At 30.7% G+C, this 19,218-nt stretch overlaps 3 protein-coding genes across 7 annotated transcripts in view; 1 reads left to right on the top strand and 2 right to left on the bottom strand.

The window, feature by feature from the left end:
- The window catches only part of LOC141454567 (kinesin-like protein KIF12), a 33,509-nt gene extending 23,955 nt beyond the window's left edge, over positions 1–9,554 (bottom strand). Inside the window, exons 1-3 of one of the 4 annotated variants that reach the window (XM_074128953.1) lie at positions 9,369–9,501; positions 8,635–8,709; positions 455–538 (exon numbers count right to left, since the gene is read on the bottom strand). In XM_074128953.1, the coding sequence (XP_073985054.1) occupies positions 455–538; positions 8,635–8,666 (116 nt within the window). In that variant the 5' untranslated portion in view covers positions 8,667–8,709; positions 9,369–9,501. Of the gene's footprint in view, positions 1–454; positions 539–727; positions 968–8,634; positions 8,710–9,368 lie in introns of those variants that run through there. The other 3 variants (XM_074128951.1, XM_074128959.1, XM_074128954.1) reach the window with 3 other exon arrangements.
- Myo61F (unconventional myosin 61F) overlaps positions 1,323–19,218 on the top strand; it is a 46,676-nt gene continuing 28,780 nt past the window's right edge. Inside the window, exon 1 of the mRNA XM_074128939.1 lies at positions 1,323–1,620. Coding sequence (XP_073985040.1) covers positions 1,581–1,620 — 40 coding nt within the window. The 5' untranslated portion in view covers positions 1,323–1,580. The remainder of the gene's footprint in view (positions 1,621–19,218) is intronic.
- Positions 14,402–19,218, bottom strand: part of LOC141454590 (uncharacterized) — a 37,090-nt gene continuing 32,273 nt past the window's right edge. For both annotated transcript variants that reach the window (XM_074129025.1, XM_074129029.1), the window contains exons 15-16: positions 15,298–15,444; positions 14,402–14,625 (exon numbers count right to left, since the gene is read on the bottom strand). The gene's annotated coding sequence lies outside the window, so the exon portion shown is untranslated. The remainder of the gene's footprint in view (positions 14,626–15,297; positions 15,445–19,218) is intronic.

The following is a 19,218-nucleotide window of genomic DNA, read 5'->3' as shown; positions in this document are numbered from 1 at the left end:
GAGATTACTTCATAAACCAGCATCTCTGATTCAGCAACGAAGCCACGACTGTATGAAACGAAAAATAATAATCGAAAGTTAGAAAGAAAAGCATTAATGCGAAGACAGGTGTTCTCTAGGTCACCGGCAATGCTGAAACACATGACCAGATGTGCACCTCGCTAAGATGTTCTTTATTCTTGTTGGTATTACAGAGAAATTGTGGAAAAAACTAAGCAAGGAAGATGATTTAAACTACATCAGCTCTAGTAATACTATAAATTGTACTAAATAGTACATTAGTACTAAAATATTAAATTTCAAAAATCATTTAGATTATATGTTCAATGATCTTAACTTAAATTTTCATCATGTCCTTTGTGTCGAGTTAAAGTCACACTATTCTCAAACAAAAGACCTTTAAAAAAATCCATATAAATTTTACACTAAAATAAAGTTAATCGCGATATCTTACCTGACAACAACATTGATGTTATCCTCTTGATTATAAGGATCATGTTTCCAATCGGAACTGTTTGACAGGACATCATTGAAGGAGCTGTAACAAGATAATTATATAATATTAATATGATAAGTAATTAACAAATCAGCTAAAGTAGTTTCTGCGGAAAGTGCGAAAAAACTGAAGTAACCTAGGAAAAATTCTCACTTCCGGACACAAAACTTCCTTCAAACTTAATAAATTTTGGAACTCATTTAATCCTCTTAAATTTTATAAAAGCAATACCTCAAAAGTTTCCATTAAAATGGTTCTTAAAAGAAATGCAAAGGAACTTTTACTCCTTCAAAAGTGCCTTTAATAGAAATTTACTGGAAAAATGTTTCGAATAAAAATTGTAGATTTACAGTACGCAGTAATTGTACCAAGTGTAAAGAAAACTGTTTTTATTATTTATATGAAAATTTAAAAAAACTTATTGTACAATAAAGTGGCTCTAACTGTTAAGGGATTTTCTGTACTAAATCAGACCCCATGGAGGTTTGCAATCAAAATAAGAACATTGAGCTTCCTTAATTATTTTTGTTTTGTTTTTATTGTATAGTTTTCGAAAAGACTAATAAGACCATTATCCAAAAAGTTCTCTTTGGAACATAGATTTTAAGCGTACTTCTTCCATAACTAGTAATGTGAGAATTAATAAAACTTTAGCTGACCCTTGAAAAAATTGTGCAGCATTATGTTGTAAACAATAAAACATTTTAAACTCTACCCAGTTTAAAGTCTTATCAACTAAATTAGTTTTTACTTATTTATCAATATATACATTAGATAAATAGTATTATTTATTAGTTTTATTTGATTTATTAGTAGTTCATTGTAACAAAACAACTTTCATCAGATTTCCTCTATCTGTGAATATACATCGGTTTGGTAGACAAATCTCCGCCATACAGTACAGCAACTGCACTAGGCAGTGTTAGTACATGATTTCTTAATTGCACGCATTAGTAGTGATCAGCCACCCGTTGTTTCCTTATCACATCTACACGCTCACCATTCAAATATAACACGCACACAGAAAAACATATACAACTTGGGTGAAAATAAGATCCATCGATAAAACAGTTTGTGTTTGAAGATGTTCCACTCAACAAGATGGAGCTGTTGTTCAGAAAATGGTATGTACTGTGTTTTAGATTTAACTAAATTTATTTATGTAACTTTTTTTAAAAAAGATTTCTGGTTTATTCATGGTACTTTTAAAAAATGGAATTAAATGATTTCGCGCATTTCTTGAAACATTGCACTTTAAATTTATAAAATTACCAACTTAAAGTTAATTATTTATGAAAATTAATTTGAAATACTTTAAAACTACTAATATTTTCTTAGAATTAGTTTTGAATAGAGGTTCACTGAAATAAAAACATTAAAGAAAAATGAGGCATCCTAAAACAATTCAAATTCCCTTAAAATTAATTTCAAAATAATTAAGACTAATTAGCCAAAAAACTGACGATCCTCACAGATCATAACAGTTTAAATAAAACAAAGCTCCTCAGAAGTGATTGAATTTTTCTGAAAAATGTTTCTAATAAAAGTTGTCTTCTATTTTCTCAAGAGATTTCTCAAAAATTATTTGCAAAACCAAGCACGACAATCTAGAGAACTAGCTGTTCTTATTAAAAAAAAAAATAGTGAACAAGCCTGCAATTGATGATAATAGAAATGTTACTGTCATGACAGTTGAATTGCCTTTCTTGTATAAATAAATATTTATTGTGAAAAGTTATAAGCTGATTATGTTTTTATTAATTTTCTAATATGGAATCTAATTTCTGATATCTGGTTAATTTACACACGAGATAATTACAACTCACTGCAAAGTTCTTTCGCTTAATTAACTCAAAATTCAAATTTAAAATCTACAGATTATTTTTTATTAACTAGAATCCAACGCAGCACTTGAAAAAATATTGGAATTAGTACTCTTAATTTCTTAAACAATGTCTGAGTTCCAAAATAAAGTGATTATGAAAACGAGAGAGACATTAATGGAAATATTTACGAACAAACAGTACAATCAAAGAATAAACTACTAAGGTGACCTATTGATATCATTTTACAATATTAAGTATAGTTATCAAGAATATCTAATAATTATTCTTATTAAAAAAAAGTGACATTAATATTATTAATTTTTACCCTCACTTTTTAGTTATTTACAATTGTTTAAATGTTTTACCAATAATTAAATACAATAGAATGAATGCAACAAAATAGAAAATGTTAACAAAAGATATTCACAAAAATGAAACAACTACATTTAAGAAGAAGCTAAAAATATAAGAACCTTTCCACTACTAAGAAACAGCGTATATCAAAATAACCCTGTAAAACTAATTTTGAAAATTTAATGAAATTATTAATAGCTCAAAAAAAGCAAATGGAATTTTTCTTCAACTTAGTAAAAAATTGAAACTGAAATTCTTTATTAATAGAGGTTACGTTGTTTCTTCCTCATGGCATTTACATTGCAATCAGTTTCCTCTCCACCTATCATTTTATTTTATTTTTTTATAGATATAAACTTTACTACAAAATATGTGTATTACTTACAAAACCAGAAGTGTAAAAGTGTTTACAACACAACCTTCATTATATAGTTTAGGAAACGCTAAGGAAGGGAAGGATATTATTTGCAGGAAAAGATATACAAAGCCTTCAGCTGGTGGAAAAAGTTAGAGAAGGACATGTTTAACTGTAATGAATGGAAGGATCGTAGGTGGCTATTTCGCGATAGAGTTGGGTTAGAATGAGAATCTAGAGTGGACGGTATCGGATATAGGGGATTATTGAAGCTGTTTCATGGAGGGAGTCGATTTTAGTACTTCGAGAAGAGGGAGTCGCAAGTGTGAGAAATTTTTTGTTTTTGAGAATTCCTTTATATTATTAACTCTACTGGTCTGGCTCCAGGCTGAGCAGGCTTCGAACCTGTCAAAATCTACGCAGAGCTTAATCCGCTTCTCTGAGGATACATTTTCTAAGCCTATCCCAGCACCTATAAAAAGTCGGACGACTACACACCTCGCAAGATAACTAGGAGGTGTTCCATTTGCTTAAGAAGCAGAAGCTAGTGGGATGTATCGTTTGCTGACCCAAGGCAACCATCTCTTTAGATCAAAAGCTCCAAAAGTCACGGTGGAAGTATGTCCTCAAACCAATTCCCTAGTGAATGGCCTCGCCCTGCTAATGTTTTTGGATGTCCAACGACCGCCCAGAGGTCCCAATTTTGGTAACAGACATCCGAAACTAGAAAGTTATCTTAGAAAACTAGTCTGCTTGTGTGACACCACAAAACCTAGGGAATAAACCTACCTCAAAGCAGGTGTTTCCGTTGAAACTCCACTCACTTTCAAAATTTTACATGATCACAGTACTTTCTCTTAAAAACAAGTAAAATAAAGAACAAATAATGAAAATAGAGCTAGTAGGGAGTGTTAACCTGCAGTAATTAATTTGAGAGAGGTTAAACTGCTGTTTACGTGTGTATAGAACATAAACCTAAATAAAGTTTTATCTGCTTCTATTGTCTCATTAGATATTCATTGGAAATTACAGACCAGTGTAAATGAATAATTATTGCTAATAAACCTTCTTTTTTTTGCGCATAACTATGAATGATACAGAAACAGAAACTGAAGTATTCATGGACACGTGCGGGTTGCTTCTTTTGCAAAAATAAAATAAAAAAAATAACAACAAACCTGTGTGTGATTGATCGTCTCTAAACGGGAATACTGGTCATGCGAGAGGTCAAGATACTTCCGCAACCTTATATAGCTTAACTTACTGCGAAAGGGTTTAACTGCCTCTCTGCCCAGTTTAGGTTTAGTTACCTTTTGTAGTATTGAAATTTTAATGTAGTAACTACAGTAAACCGCCAAAAAAAACAAAATATTACTCTCGTATAAGAAAATAAAATTACAGATACATGATGGCAAATTCCAACATTAATTATTAATAAATCTTCTATAGGTTAAAGTTCGTGAACTATTAATTATTCTAGGATATGCTGGATTTTTAATGCCGGAAGTGTTACAAAAAAAAAAAGAAGAATTATAATCTATGTTAGCTTTTAAACTCCCGAAAAAAAATGCGAGTAAAAATCTGGTTTTATTTTTTAGTTATTTATAAAGGTCGGAAGCTTTCTTTCTCCACCTTCTTTAACTGTCAGAAAGTGGCTACGGAGATGTCATACTGTTGCTTCTAATAAAGAACACAATTTGACATCTGACGTTGTTTTCGCTCTTTCTTCTCACAAGTACGATTTATTTCTAATTTTAGCGAGTCGTACTATTTTTCTTTCGTTTGTTAATTTATCTAATTTATTCTAATTATGGCCTTCAACTATTCAAACTTTTTAACTTAATTAAAATTATAAAATCTCGGTAACGTTTTATGAGTGAAATTATACTTAATAATATGACAATGAACCGACGCAAGTATTTTTCTCATAAATACTCGAACTGAGTTGTTTCCCACCATATTTTTTTAAAAAAGAATTATCTGCAGGGATGAATCTGAAGCATTAACAAACAAATATTTCAATAATTCTAATTAACTAATTTCTTAAAACTAAAGTGCCCGTCTATTTCACCTGGTGTTTGCAGAGAGATATCTTGTGTGCGCGAGTATTGCAACAATGGAGACAGGACTCAGCTGAAGCAGACTTGAGTGTCTAGATAAACCATGAGGGGTTTAGAGCAAGACATCAATTTTAAACAGGTTCCATGAGTTAAAAGGTTTCTAAAATAATTTTCTATTTTATTGAAGTTCTGTCTGTTAAATAAGTAGTGCACGTGGGACGGTCTTAGGAGATTCTTTCCAGACTTCTGCAGAAAGAAGATCACCCCATCCTAGCCAGTTGCCCCATCAGGTTGCACTAGTTTAGGCAGCTCTGAGAATATTCGAGAGAAATACCTGCATCAGTTCATTGTCAAATTATTAACTGAATTCAAAGGCCTACTGAATATACATATTCTTTTTATTTTATATACATATACCTATTAATTTAACCAACTCGAAGGGATTTAACTAACAATGATTTTTCACAAATGACAGAAATATTCAAACCAAAATAATTAGAAGTATTAATCAAAATATTAAGCACAAATACTAAACAAGATTAGACTGCAAGACCGAATGAATGGAACACATCCATTTCTTTAAGAGCTCCCTTACTAAGAAGGGTTGTTCACCCCTAATTCATATACATCATCGTAAACACTTAAGAAAGTATCTTTTACAACCAACAACAAGTGGGTCAAAGAAACCATTTCTTGAACAATTGCTGACATAGAGAATGATTCGATGGCGAATTATTCTATTGGTTTAATGATTTCTTTTATCTCTCTCTCTCTCTTTCTCTGCATAATATTTTTTTTAAATAAAAATGAAATGATATTAATGATGATGACCTAGTTTTGTGCAAGGAAATGTGCACAAATGATGTGAAAATTAAGAAAAACTTATTTATTTTTCTTAAAGACATTTAATTCGTAAAAATGTTTTGGAAAAAAACAGTAGTATATTCAAAAACTACGTTTCTCATAGGCTACTACTATTACCATAGGCTATTTTTGCTTTGTATTTCGTGTTAGTAACACTTAGTACTTAGAAACCTGTTCAGCTTCTGAACGATTCTACAAATGAAAGAAAATGCAGGTTTAGAAAGATAATTTATGAGAAAAAAAAAGAACTCAAGAAATTGCAATAATGTGATTCATTGATTAGAAACTGGAGTAGTAAGTTACTTCCGGAACTGACGCCTAAAATAGAGATGCTGTATTATCTCTTCTCATTAAAAAATCTTCATTATACTATTTAAAGTTGAAACTTTATGTATTAGAAATTCTTATTCGTTATAATAATCATAATGAAATCAAACATATGAAGAGATAGAACACACAACGTAAGGGAAATGGTTAATAATTTCACTGGGGTATGTCTAATCTTGAAACTAGACACTCATGGTTTGACCTTTAGTTTAGGTTATCAGAATAATTCTATCACAATAACTAACATAGACACAGACACTTCATTAAACAATAAATACATATGAATATAAAATATTTTTAGAAATTAACGCGTTTTTTTCTTGAAAATATTGATTTTAGGTTTTGTTTTTTTTGGTAGACCCGTTGTACCTATCAGCCTACGTTTGTTTGCACTAACGTACAGTTTCTTCTAATCTTATAATTTGCAAGAATGCATTATTCTTCTGCTTTGAATCACTTTAACACACGAATTTTACAAAAGATAAGCCTTGGTTTTCGACTGCACTCAATATTTATGTTTTCGTTTTTACATATTTAATCAAATAATGCTATTGTTATTTAAACATTGTTCACTGAAAATATTAATCTAACACTGTTCACTGTTTAATTTTGATTAAACATATTAATCTAAAACTGTCATTTAATGTAAACTTATTTTAGATAATACAGCGTGGGAAATTCACATACCACTTTGTACATACTTTCTCTTGGATACTGTTATTTATGTGCTTTTAATTATTAATTGTTCACATTAAAAAGAAAAGTTTTTTCAATTAAAAATTAATTTAGTTTTCTTATTTTTGTTAAATTTTAGGATTGTTATTTGATTGTTATTTTTCCATATTTCTATTTCATTCACTTAATCACATCTACTTTCCAACATATTAAAGCTATATTGAACTTTAAATTATTTTCTAACTGGAATTCTGCCAGGGTTAGCACATGATTCAATACTATATAATGCGAAAAACGTCACCTTAAAAAACATTTTTTGTCAAACACGAAAAATGATTACTTCTATAAGTAAAAAAGTCCCAATGATGATGGATGGGTATTGATGAATTTTATACTTTAAAGCTTTTGCTTTAAACATTATTGTGATCAGAAGACAATATCCTGGAGAGGAATACAAACAGAAATCAAAGCAAGGCAGCATAATATTCTCAGATCCTAAATGAATGTTGAATTCGGAGACAAATTTTACAAATCCTCCTTGCTAAACAACATGTTAAAGCTTGCTAAGTACATTTATTCCTCTTAAAGTAGACTACTAAATCTTACGCTTCAATAGTTGGGTCTTAAGATTAAAGAACTTAGGTTGAACGAACCTGTGAAGTAGTTTCCTTGGGAAATCAATTGTGGGCCAAATTACAGCACGAGGAATTTCATTATAAAACAATAGAAGAAGCCGTTTAGAGGAATAAACCGGTACACATGCAATGTAGGAAGCTAGCTGGAATTGATAATATTCAAATTGAACAGTAATTTACAAATAAAGAGCTAAATAACGGTTCTGCTGGCAGCTTTTTATCCATTTAGTTGCCGCCAATATTGAACGAAGTAACAAATTCTTGAATCTAAAGCATTGCTTTAATGCAAGCAATGGTTATCAAGTTAATTTGAGGCAAAGGATCTAGAATCATAACAAAATTAGTTATAATTGTCTAATTTAATTACTACCATCTAGACGTCAACACTTACTTCTCTAAACGCAAATATAAAGAACGTGGAGGATTTGGCTGATAACTAACTTAGCTATTATACAAATTATTTAACTGCGTTCACCATTTCTGAAAAATTTAACATTACTAATGCCAAGGGAAAAGTACGTATGATTAACTGAAAAGATTCATAGTAGATTAAACATTATAAACAGAGTGGGTATAATAGAAATCTTCAGAAGTCTTGAATAACTAATACAGCTCTCAAAAATGTTGAATTTTATATAAATTGATCTGTAGAGTTAAATTTAAAGGTGAACTGAAAGAGTGTTTAACCATAAACTAGAATGTGTTTGTTTGGTTTGCTAAACCCAAGAACTTGAACAAATCAATTACCTCTTCAGGCCTAGAGTATTGTTAGTAATTTTAGACAGGGATATTCGAGAGACGCCGTTGTTTCCAACGGAATAGCTGCTAATCCACATCCTTCTACGGAAATATTTATAAGTAAAGTCAATTCCAATTATTTGTAACTTCAAAAAGATTTTCCAAAAACTTTCTATAAACTTTTTTGAGAAAAACAAGTCGTGAGAAATCCAGTAGTTGAAGTGGAACTTTAAGTTGAAGAATTTTATTTAGACACGGTTAGCAAAACATTTAAACTTAAAGTAGTTATGTGATTGGAAAGTACCTTACGCCGAAATGGACGTTAGAGAGATGCATCCAAATCCTCCTGCACTCATAAAAGCGGCCTTAATCGAATCTCCTAAAAAAAATATTTCAAAACTAATTGCTACAACTCATAGATTTATATTTGCGCAATAATATTGAAAAAATATCATCTCAGGAGAAAAAAAAGGGAGTCATTTTCGAAAAAAACTCAAAAAAGTGAAAAACTCCTTTAAGTTAATTGCTATCAGAAAACGGATATATCTGGTAACTTTTCTTATCAGTATTGAAGCGAATGAACATTCTGCATTTTTTAAATTGAGATATTTTTCAAATAAAGCTCCACCACTTAAAACCACGGTTCTTCTCCTACTTAGAACTTAAGCAAAGTCGGATGGATAGTATAGGATACGCACTTTTGCTAATTTTTTAAGGAGACCTACCACGAAAACCAATCATGGTAATAAGAAAAAATAATATACAATAAACATATTATTTTTAATAAATATATAAAAATAAATAAGTGGTTCAGAGGGAAAATACCAAATGCCCAAATAACTTTCAAGCTCTCTGACTTACACACTAACACACAGAATGACCAACTTCGCATAAGGGTGACCCTCAGTTCTTGTATTCCTGGTGAAAATTAAAATCGAAAAACTAACGAGATTACATTACTTTCTTGGGATTCGAAAAAGCAAAAAAAAAATTGTTTACTTCGAATTTTAAAAACAAAAACAAGGAAATAAAACTTACTCTTCACTGCCTCTGGACCGCGGCAATGCGGGACTAGCACCCCTCGAACCAATTAATTTTCTCATACTATCGCTGCTAGAACCACTGGAATTTGAATTACTGGTCATCGGCATTCTGCAGACATAACTGGAGTACTTACAAGTGGGTAGTAGGCATCACCCAACCGTGAGTGGGTTGGTAAGCGCGATATTCAACCCTCTCATTGGCCTGACGTCACTCCCGTGTTGACACGACAACACGACCAAAAACATTAAACCGCTTACATACAGCTTTAAAAGCTTTGTCAAGGTCATTGATATTTTATTTTTCATAAATCATTATTTCGATTATAAATGTAAATTATTTTATAAAATAATATTTGCAACTAAAATTTGCGTCAAGTGTGAAAGTCCTTTTAAATTCAAACGAAAATAAAAGGTCCATAATTACGGTTAAATGTATTGTAAATACAGATCACAAGCACAGCTCTTACGACAAGTTATCATGCTATACATATTCAAAGCTTGGCTTGAAAACCTCAAGCACCAAAAACAGAGCGAACAGCCTATGTGTTCATGGGATTTTTTAGGAAACCGAGAAGTACGAGTCCCTGGCAATATTCCGGACAAACAACACGAATCTTGACACCTACAACACTTACATAGTATAGTACGGCAGAGATAATTGATCTAAGCAACTATTTGGGTTTAATGATTCCATAGGCGAACTCTAGTTCATCATCACTTATACTCATTCAAATTTATTATTAACCTACATTCTATGGACGAATTCTGATGCAGAGAGAGAGATAGGAGATATTTTTGATTTTGATTGTCAAGGAATGATTGATGTGCTTAAAATTGATAGGTTTTTTTTTTTTGAAGAGTTATCAATTTTCTATACCGCCATTGGCAACCTGTACGTGCAGGCCCTTAAATACTAAAACAGAACGATCTATTGCTACAAAGTGTCGCGTTGTTTGCCGATTTAATCCAATCAAATACCACTTACTTTCATAACTTACGTTCTAGCTTAGAAAAATAATAAAAATAAAAAGCACTTCATTCTCGTCAAAAGAACATAAAAGAGTTTAATTAAATCGCCAAAGTTCACATCTACAACACCTTTAGCATGCCATCCATACATGCTACAAGAAAAGCAGATCGCTGTTCCAAACAACAAACTTAGTATTTTTATTGTAACTTAGCAATTGGCATGATTTTATATTGAGAAATAATTCTTCTTTAAAAAAAAAGTAAACATATTATTAATGAAGTTGTCTAAACCTGCTACAATTACCTTTATTCATGTGTTGTATCTTCTCCGTTCAATTTCAAGTATCACTCCTCAAATATCTCTTCCAAGCATTACGATACACCGCATAATGCAATCTTAATTTTTCGATTACTGCTGAAGCCATCAATTTTAAAAGCCTGTCAAACATTAACGTTACCTTTTACTAAAGACATCTTGAATTTAAAGAGAGCAAACCATAAAAAATAGAAAACATTCCCACTTTTTTGCATATAAAAAATTATACTAAAGTCTTTTTTTAGTTTAAAAAAATTAATCAGACATTTTTATGGTATAAATCTATCTTATCAAAATTGGCACATTCTGAAACTTTGTTACGTGAAAAACTTTTGTAGAGAGTGTTCTCTTTAAGTGTAACTGAAAAAAAAAACAACTTCACACTACGTACGAGTAAGAAACAAGAAAACGTTACACTGAACAATGTTTATTTCTAAGCAAGAATTACGGAATTACTTCTTTTAAATGTTTGGAACTATCCCTCCAACTGTCTAGTATCCACGAAAGACAACAGATTCCATAGGCAGAAATATCATGGCAGCTTGCAGTTTTTTAAAAAAAATTATGCATATTCCGGCACCATTAACTTTTATCCATATAACGAAGACTGATATTTTTATGAACTGTTGGTGCAAGAAAGATTATAATCAAAGGAAACGTTTTTTATTGTTAAAGTTGCAAAATGAATTGTTACGGCTAAATAAATACACACTAAATTCTTAAAAAAATTAAAAAAATAAATAAACACTAAGGAAGCAAGCAGACAGACCATGACTTGCATTCATCGCAAATATATCACTGCCTTTTACATTGTGTACTTTTACGCTATAAAAGACCTAGTCACAATTAAGAACAGTTATTCGCTTTAAAAGTTATAGGGAAGTAATTTTTACTTGTAATTCAGCGGAAAGAAATAAATAGGCAAAGTTACTAACGAAAAAAAAAAATTATGGGTACAGCACTAAACGATGTGATTAAAACAGGTTTGGCAGAGATAACGTAAAAAATAAATGTGAATTAGAGCGCATTTACTGTCGTAACTTTTCTTAAAAAAGGAAGAAAAGAAACGGTGATATAGTGGCATAACAAATTTCTTTTTGATTTAGCTTGACAAAAAATAAAATAAATCGGAAGGTGAATGTTGTGAATAACTTCAATAATCACAACGGTATTTTTTTATTTAGTACTTCTTTTCCTCTGAAATTCTTTCTGTTTTAAAACTTATTGTAGATAACGTCATATAAAATGAAACAAACAGTTCATTTCTTTTATTTTCTAAAAGAACAAAGGAATGTTATTTTTTCTCTTACAATTCCTACAAATGTACTTTAACAATAACATTAAATATATGTGTATATAAGTAAAAAATTGTGTATCTATTTTCAACAATAAATTAATTGCAGCTTATAAATTCATTGAGTTAGCTAGTTGGTTTATTGTTACGAAGTTTAATACCTAGAGAAACGCCTCATTTACTTCTTCCATTGTATACAATTATTATATAAACACCTTTTACTATTGTTGCTTTAACAGAGCTTTTTCTTTTTATAAGCATAACAAGTATAACTTGAAGTACTTCGCGTAAACAAAGTTCTGCAAACCGAAAGTTATGACGCTTTAGCTGCAGCAACTGAAAGTATTTCAGAACGCGAAGTTAACTCTCTTTTGAGTAAAAATTGTAAGAAAAAATCATTCGATTGTTCCCACCAAATTTTATTTTATTTCTCAGAAAGAGAATTGTGAAATAATAATGTCGGGCACACGTAATTTGTGTGATGGTGAACGTCTTAATACAGCATACAAAGAAATAATTAATTTCCCTCTGTAGGGCAAGAAGAAATCACATATGGCCTGGCAATCTTACCACCTCCTCTTACTCACCGGTCATAGGGCCTCAAGTCTATTATTCGGTCATTGACCCACCGTCAATAGTTACTGCCGAGTAGAACCTCTCGAATCCCTCTTTAAGCTTTTATCACTTAGTAATGCCACCATCACAGTGAAATACCATTGAATGTTGTTACCAGTTGTATTTCTTTGAAAATACTTATATAGTCTTTTGCCCATTGCCGCTATCTTTTTTGATTCTGTAAAATTTAGGAGGTGAAAGTGAAAACTTCTTACATACTGCTTAGCTTTTATACCTGACAATTTGCCTTTTTTATATTATAATGAATTGTTCCTTGCCAAAACCATAATTTTTTTTTAGCCTATAACTAATTTAATAATTAATGAAATAAACAATAATTTATTTTTTGTGGCCCACTTTGTTCTGAAATAAAAGAAAAACAGAAAAAATTGTTATGAAGGAAATAGCGCTTAGGAGAGTCGGGGCACTACCGTACATACACAATTCCCTCCTTCGTTAACTCTTTCGCTACTGAAGACGAGTATACACATGGTCCAGTGCCTTACCTGGTGGCCTACGGGCGTGTATAAACACATTGACTCAGTTCCGGCGACGTTTGGAAGCGATATGTCTACCACTCTAATTGAAATTGCAGAATGATTCGATTTTAAAAAAGACAAAAAGAAGTAGGAAATCTCAAAATATATTCTTACGCTCTCAGTCTTTAAATCCAGATATAGCAAAGTAGATGAAATCGCTAGCAACTTTCGGGTAAAAAATAATAATTTTCGTTTCATAAATACAATTACCGCATTTGACAGCATATAAGACGCACCCTTATTTAGAAGGCCACACACAAGGAAAAAAAGTTTCAATAGTCCGCGCGACAGCGCGGTACCACAATAACTTAAAATGTGGTTTCTTTTAGTTCTCACGTTTCGTAAAAGCCAAATAAACAATCATTGAATGCAATTACCAAACATATTTTTATTAAGGAAAATTAACAAACGGCAGGCTATTTTGAACATGATATGTAAATTTCAGTTCTATGGGCGCTAAACTGATCCAAAACCAAAAGAGAGGGTTTTTTTAAGAGTCCACCAGGTCGCCTCGCCCATACGTTCTGTAACCACAGTTTCATTCCAGCTTCGTCCATCCAGCCTTTCGGATGAACAGTCAATTATAAATTAAAGCAACGCAGTTTAGTCATTATTAAACCTGATAAAATAATTATGGCAGATGTAGAAAAAGTTATGTGAGTCTAGAACTTTATCCGGGCTAAAAATAGCATTCAGTATTGAAAGTTAACCTGTGTCCTTCACGTATAAGACGCAGGTAACTTTTTTGAGACCTAATTTAGGCAAAAAAGTGCGTCTTATATGCCGTCAAATACGTATATAGAGTTTTAATTATCCTATTTATATATTCTTGAATCCTCACTTCAGAATATAAAAACAAGATTTGTTAATGTGATGTGACCCGCGTGAATCTTGCCAGTAGCATCAATTGGCCCGTTTTTAAATTGAGTTTGAAACCCCTGCGTTAAACTATAAGACAAAAATAAATAAATAACAAATTAAAATTAAGATTTTTGTCTTATTTCTTTTCTAAAGCTACATAATAAAACAAAAACCGACTTAGAAATATTATCCGTATTTCTTGCCTCGTTTAAATGGATTTCCGAACGAGATATCCATTTCTAAATCTGACAGGAAGAGTTAAATTATACCAGATAAGGAAGAACATGTAGAATTTATACCCTTATAAGAAAAATTGAGAAATAAAATTATTAGCACTACTTGAATGGCAAATTAAAAACAAACAACATAATTTGCAAATTTATAATAGTAACCAAATCATAAGACAATAATAATTATAATAAATAGAATGATACCTATAAAAGTTTTTATGTATGATTACTGATTAACATAAAGTCGTATTTGATATCTATAGTTTGACCAATAGTTCATTCGCATTGAGTTCAATTCAGCCATTTCCTCTCTGTACATATATGTCCCGGGAGTGCCAACGTTTATAGCTTTCATAGACCAACTGAATTTATAAGTGGTTTACAGTTTCTTCAAACGAAGATTGGTACTAGATCCGGAGTAAGTCTCCCTATAAACAATTGTAAAAAAATTAATTAAAATAGATAAAAAATATTAAACACAGTAAAAGGAATACAAGTTTTTATTTACTTATTTATATTTTTTGCAAGGGGTTCATTTGATATAACTCTTCATTTGCATAAATCGACCACCCATGAAACTGACCATTATTTCAGAGGAACATTATGCTGATTCATGGTAAAATTGGTGGTGCTAGCAGTAATCTTAGTGATTCCAAGCTAGCTAGTCAATATAAAAAAAAACACCCTTGGCAGTCGTCTGGATCTTCTGCGATGATAACTACCTTTATTATTATCGCACTTCCATCTTTAACTATTTCTTTTGATCATTGAAATCCGAAGTTCAATGAACCTTTACTCTAACAATATTAAAGATCATTAGCATCATGACGCACATTATTATAACAGCAAATTAACTTTCTTCGTTTCACTCAGGCTATTAGACTATTCTTATTTAGCTAGATAATTAATACACTTTTATTACTTCCTTGAGATTATTTCTTTATTCACAACTAATTAAATATTTTTGAAAAGATAAAGCAGCTTTGAATAGTTACAAAACTCTTTTAATAGGTAGATTTTTAAATTTTTACAACACAAACCGAAGCTAAAATTCACGCTATAGCTTCATTCTAAACGCCTCAATACATAACTTTTTATACCTTGACAAAGTTCTTCATGAGATTATTAATTAGGCTGTTCGAGAAAAAAACTGGTCGAAATTTAACACTAAAGTTGCTGAGTGAACTATATAGCATCAATTTTTGCAAATTCTTCCGAATTTGCATCCTGTACATGCCACCATTGTTCTGGAAAAAAATAGAAAACAGTATAGGTTAAGTAAAAAACAATGAAGCATTCTTAAATTATTGAAATATACAAAAAAAAAAGTTTACAAAATCACGAAATCGAAGATGAAATTTACACAGAAACAAAGGGAAGAGTAGTTACAAAGGTTAAGGCCCTTCGCTATTTACGGAAAGTCCAAGAATATATAGAGGACTTGCTTCCAAGAATATAGTGCTTAATGAAGAGAACGACTTGTAGCATTTGAGTCTGTGCCAGAAAGATGGACTATATGTATAATATTTATATTTAAAAAAATATGAACTACAATATATATTTTATAATATAAAAATATATAAATTACGCGATCTATGTTCTGCATGAAATACCAATTAAAAATATAAAAAATTTATGGTTCACTAATAAGAAATGAATCAGAGTAAATGTTAGAGAGAAATTTGGCTGCCATTTTAGAAGTTTGAACGGTTCCACATGAGCGTAACATTAATACATTAAAAATGTAACGGAAATTCCAACTAAAGAAAATAAATAATCAAAAGTGCTATTTTCTGCTAGTTTTTTATACGGTTATTTTAGTTTTTCAACGATTTATATTTCAATTTTATTTAACATTGATTATCTCAATTTTACATGAAACATTTTTTTTTAGGAAACTTGATTTAAGCAGATGTGTAAATGAAGGGTGAAGTTAAGGAACCCACGAGTTAATTCGAGTTTTATTTAAATTTGACTTTACTAGCATTGGTAGTTACGTCAAAGCCTGTAGCTTTGGCTAGAAATTTTTCCAGAGAACATTGATATTATTCGGTAATTGTTCTATTTTAGTTAAACACTGTTAAAAATAATCAGTATCTTTTAAGGTGGGCTTTGCGTTCAATTACCAAATTAGGTATCCTAGACTCGAGGCGATTAGCAAACGTACTTTACTCGTAATTTCTCATATTTACCGCTAAATAAAATCCAAGGCCTAAAAAACCTGGAATCGAACCCACAATACTTCTCAGCTTTTTCGGGCCTCGCCTTTAACCGCTCGGCTATCGTGGCTGAAGTTGTGATAGCCAGATTAAAAATTCTTATACCAACAATTACTTGAATGTATGAATCACTTTTAATTTAAACATTTTTTTTTAAATGGATTTTTGGAGTGAATTTTGAAAAAAAAATGTCACATTTAACTCTCTTCTAAATGGCCACAGCTGTAATTCTGAACAATCCACGATTTCATAATTAGAACCTTATTTGAAAATATTTTATCAGTCATAGAGGACTTCTTTTTTCTTTTGCAAAATAAAAAAAGAAGAAGAATAATCAAGGTCTAGAATATCAAAGGTCAGCACTTATCACAAGCATTATTAACCATTATTGATTGATTGGTTAATACCTTTAGTAACTTCTAGGTTTTTATTTTTTTCTGTCTATAATTTATTGATATTATAAAATGAACATCAATTTCGTACTGCTATCAATACTTCCAAGTTCTCTATAGTTCAGTTAGATTTTATCAGTGATTATAAAATACTGATCTAGTCCTAAGAAAAAAGAATTATTCTGTGGAAGTGACTTATTTATTTTTAATAAAGTTAGTTCTATTAGTTAAAAATATGTCATTTCCAAGTTTGAATCTTGACACGTTTGAGAAAAAAGCGCTGAATATTCAATAATATTGTAAGTTTATTTGAAGTTAAGAAATTTAGATGCAAATTTTAGTTATTGGTTATTCTAGTGGGCAGGTATTAGTCATGTAAAGAGGCACGCCTTGCATATTATTAATATCAATTATTCCACGATTTGAATATTCCTTAAAGTTTAAATAATATTTACTATTTGGATGCGTAATGAATGCTATATTCCTAAATAATCGCACATTATTTTTTAGTTAATAATTACAATGGTAACTGAATTTAAATTTAATTGAGTGGGAGCTTTCTGCAACTTTACATTTAACGTACATCACGTTGACACACACAAAAATAAACACAAACACTCCGATATAAACTCAATTTCGAAAAGATCGTTTACTTCTATTAGGAGTAAAAGAAAGTAAAAAATACAAATAATTTTCCTATTAATTTCACATCTCTTCATTTCAAAACAAAACTGAAGAAATTAATTTAAAAATTAAAAAATGGCAAAGTAAAATTTAGTAAAGGAAACAAAGAACGGAAAATATTGAGTCAATTTCCTCCTCGCTCCCCACCAACACAAAAACATGTCAACAACAAAATTGATTAAACAAGAACACGCAAATGTGCAGAAAAAAAAACGAACAAATTAATAGCATTGTTACATAAATATTAGGTAAAAACGTTTTTGGCATATTTAATGTTTATTTTCTAGAAGCATTGCCGATATTCGAGCAGTTATCTCTCGTTACAGAAAATATCCTCCATCACATTAAAATGTTATTGTAAGATTCTTATCGTTTCAAAGTGGGAAGTATTACTATAAATAATTTCAGTATTTCCACAGCGCCGAGCCTAACAAAGCTTTGAGAGACCAGAAAAAGAATCATTTTGGTACGGTTTGGAGAAACAAGAAATTAGAAAAAATAGATTTTTTTTTAATTTAATAAAATTTCATCTTAGAACAGTAATAGAAAATTAAAAATAAAGATACGACTAGTGAAAAAGTAACGAAATTTTCTTGGAATAATTTGTGAAAATTGAAAATTTTATTTTCAAGAGGGTTGTAATAGGAAATGAAAGGATGGTAATTTACATTTCTTCATTCATGAATAAAAGTAAATGGGTGGCCTGGCCTTGAATGAATTTTACCTGCAGATAGCGTGCTAGTTAATGATCGTTACAATTCTATAGTGACTTATACTTCTAGAGTGTAACACAACACCGGTAAAGGAAATTAACCCCTAATGAATATTTATGTGGTCATTTTTTTTCTAAAAAATTTAATCGAACATTTCGTTCATTATCAATAATGTAAGTTTGGGAATTATTAATTACATCTCTTCAGAGAAAAACGATATTACTTGTTTTGAAATTCTATTAAACCCGAAAAAATGTTTATGGCGCAATCTGTGCATGTGCGTGTGTGTGTGAGAGAGAGAAGAATATCTCAAAAACAATGGGTACAGGAAGCAAATTAAAAACTGAAAAATGGCTAGTACGATGAAAAAGTGAAGGAGGACATAGAAATAAGATATAAGACAACATTAGAAGATGTAACGGAGAACCACAGAGGACGTGTTAACACATTTGTATAATAGAAAGAGGGCTAACAAAACAAATACGTCGAATGAAGAAAAGTAAAAGTAACATGAACAGGCAGGTAGTGGAGAATTGTTTGCCGTTGATATCGTTATATTGGCTGATGCGCGAAGAAAGTTATAGATTTTGAATGCTTATTACAGTGAGAACGATTTAAACGTTTAATAGAAATAAAACCAAAGCGATAAGTTTCCCCTAAGAAAGCAAGATGAAGAAATATCTAGATTCTATCTTATGGGGATACTATCATTGAAAGAGATAATAATTACACGTATTTAGTAATCTGATTCAGTTCTTTAGACAAGTTCTTGCACGCTTTTATGCTCTTGTAAGAAAATCTATCCTTGTGAAGCCTTTGGCAGATAATTGGAGCCCATTTTGACTTAGTATGTAATTCAGTAACTAAAGCGATATTCCTTTATGAAAAATCATTGCCTATTTAATTATAATTTAGATCACAACCATGAAATGAGGGGCGGGTGTGATTGTAGTAAGTGGGAGATCTCCAATTCAAATCCCGCGTATAATTACTTTTTATTTGTTATAAAAAAA

This window comes from Rhodnius prolixus, unplaced genomic scaffold (assembly GCF_049639745.1).
Source record: "Rhodnius prolixus isolate KJV_2025 unplaced genomic scaffold, Rpr scaffold_9, whole genome shotgun sequence".
Taxonomy (NCBI): domain Eukaryota; kingdom Metazoa; phylum Arthropoda; class Insecta; order Hemiptera; family Reduviidae; genus Rhodnius; species Rhodnius prolixus.
Note: the sequence above shows the minus strand (reverse complement) of the source record. Positions and strands in the feature narration are given on the sequence as shown.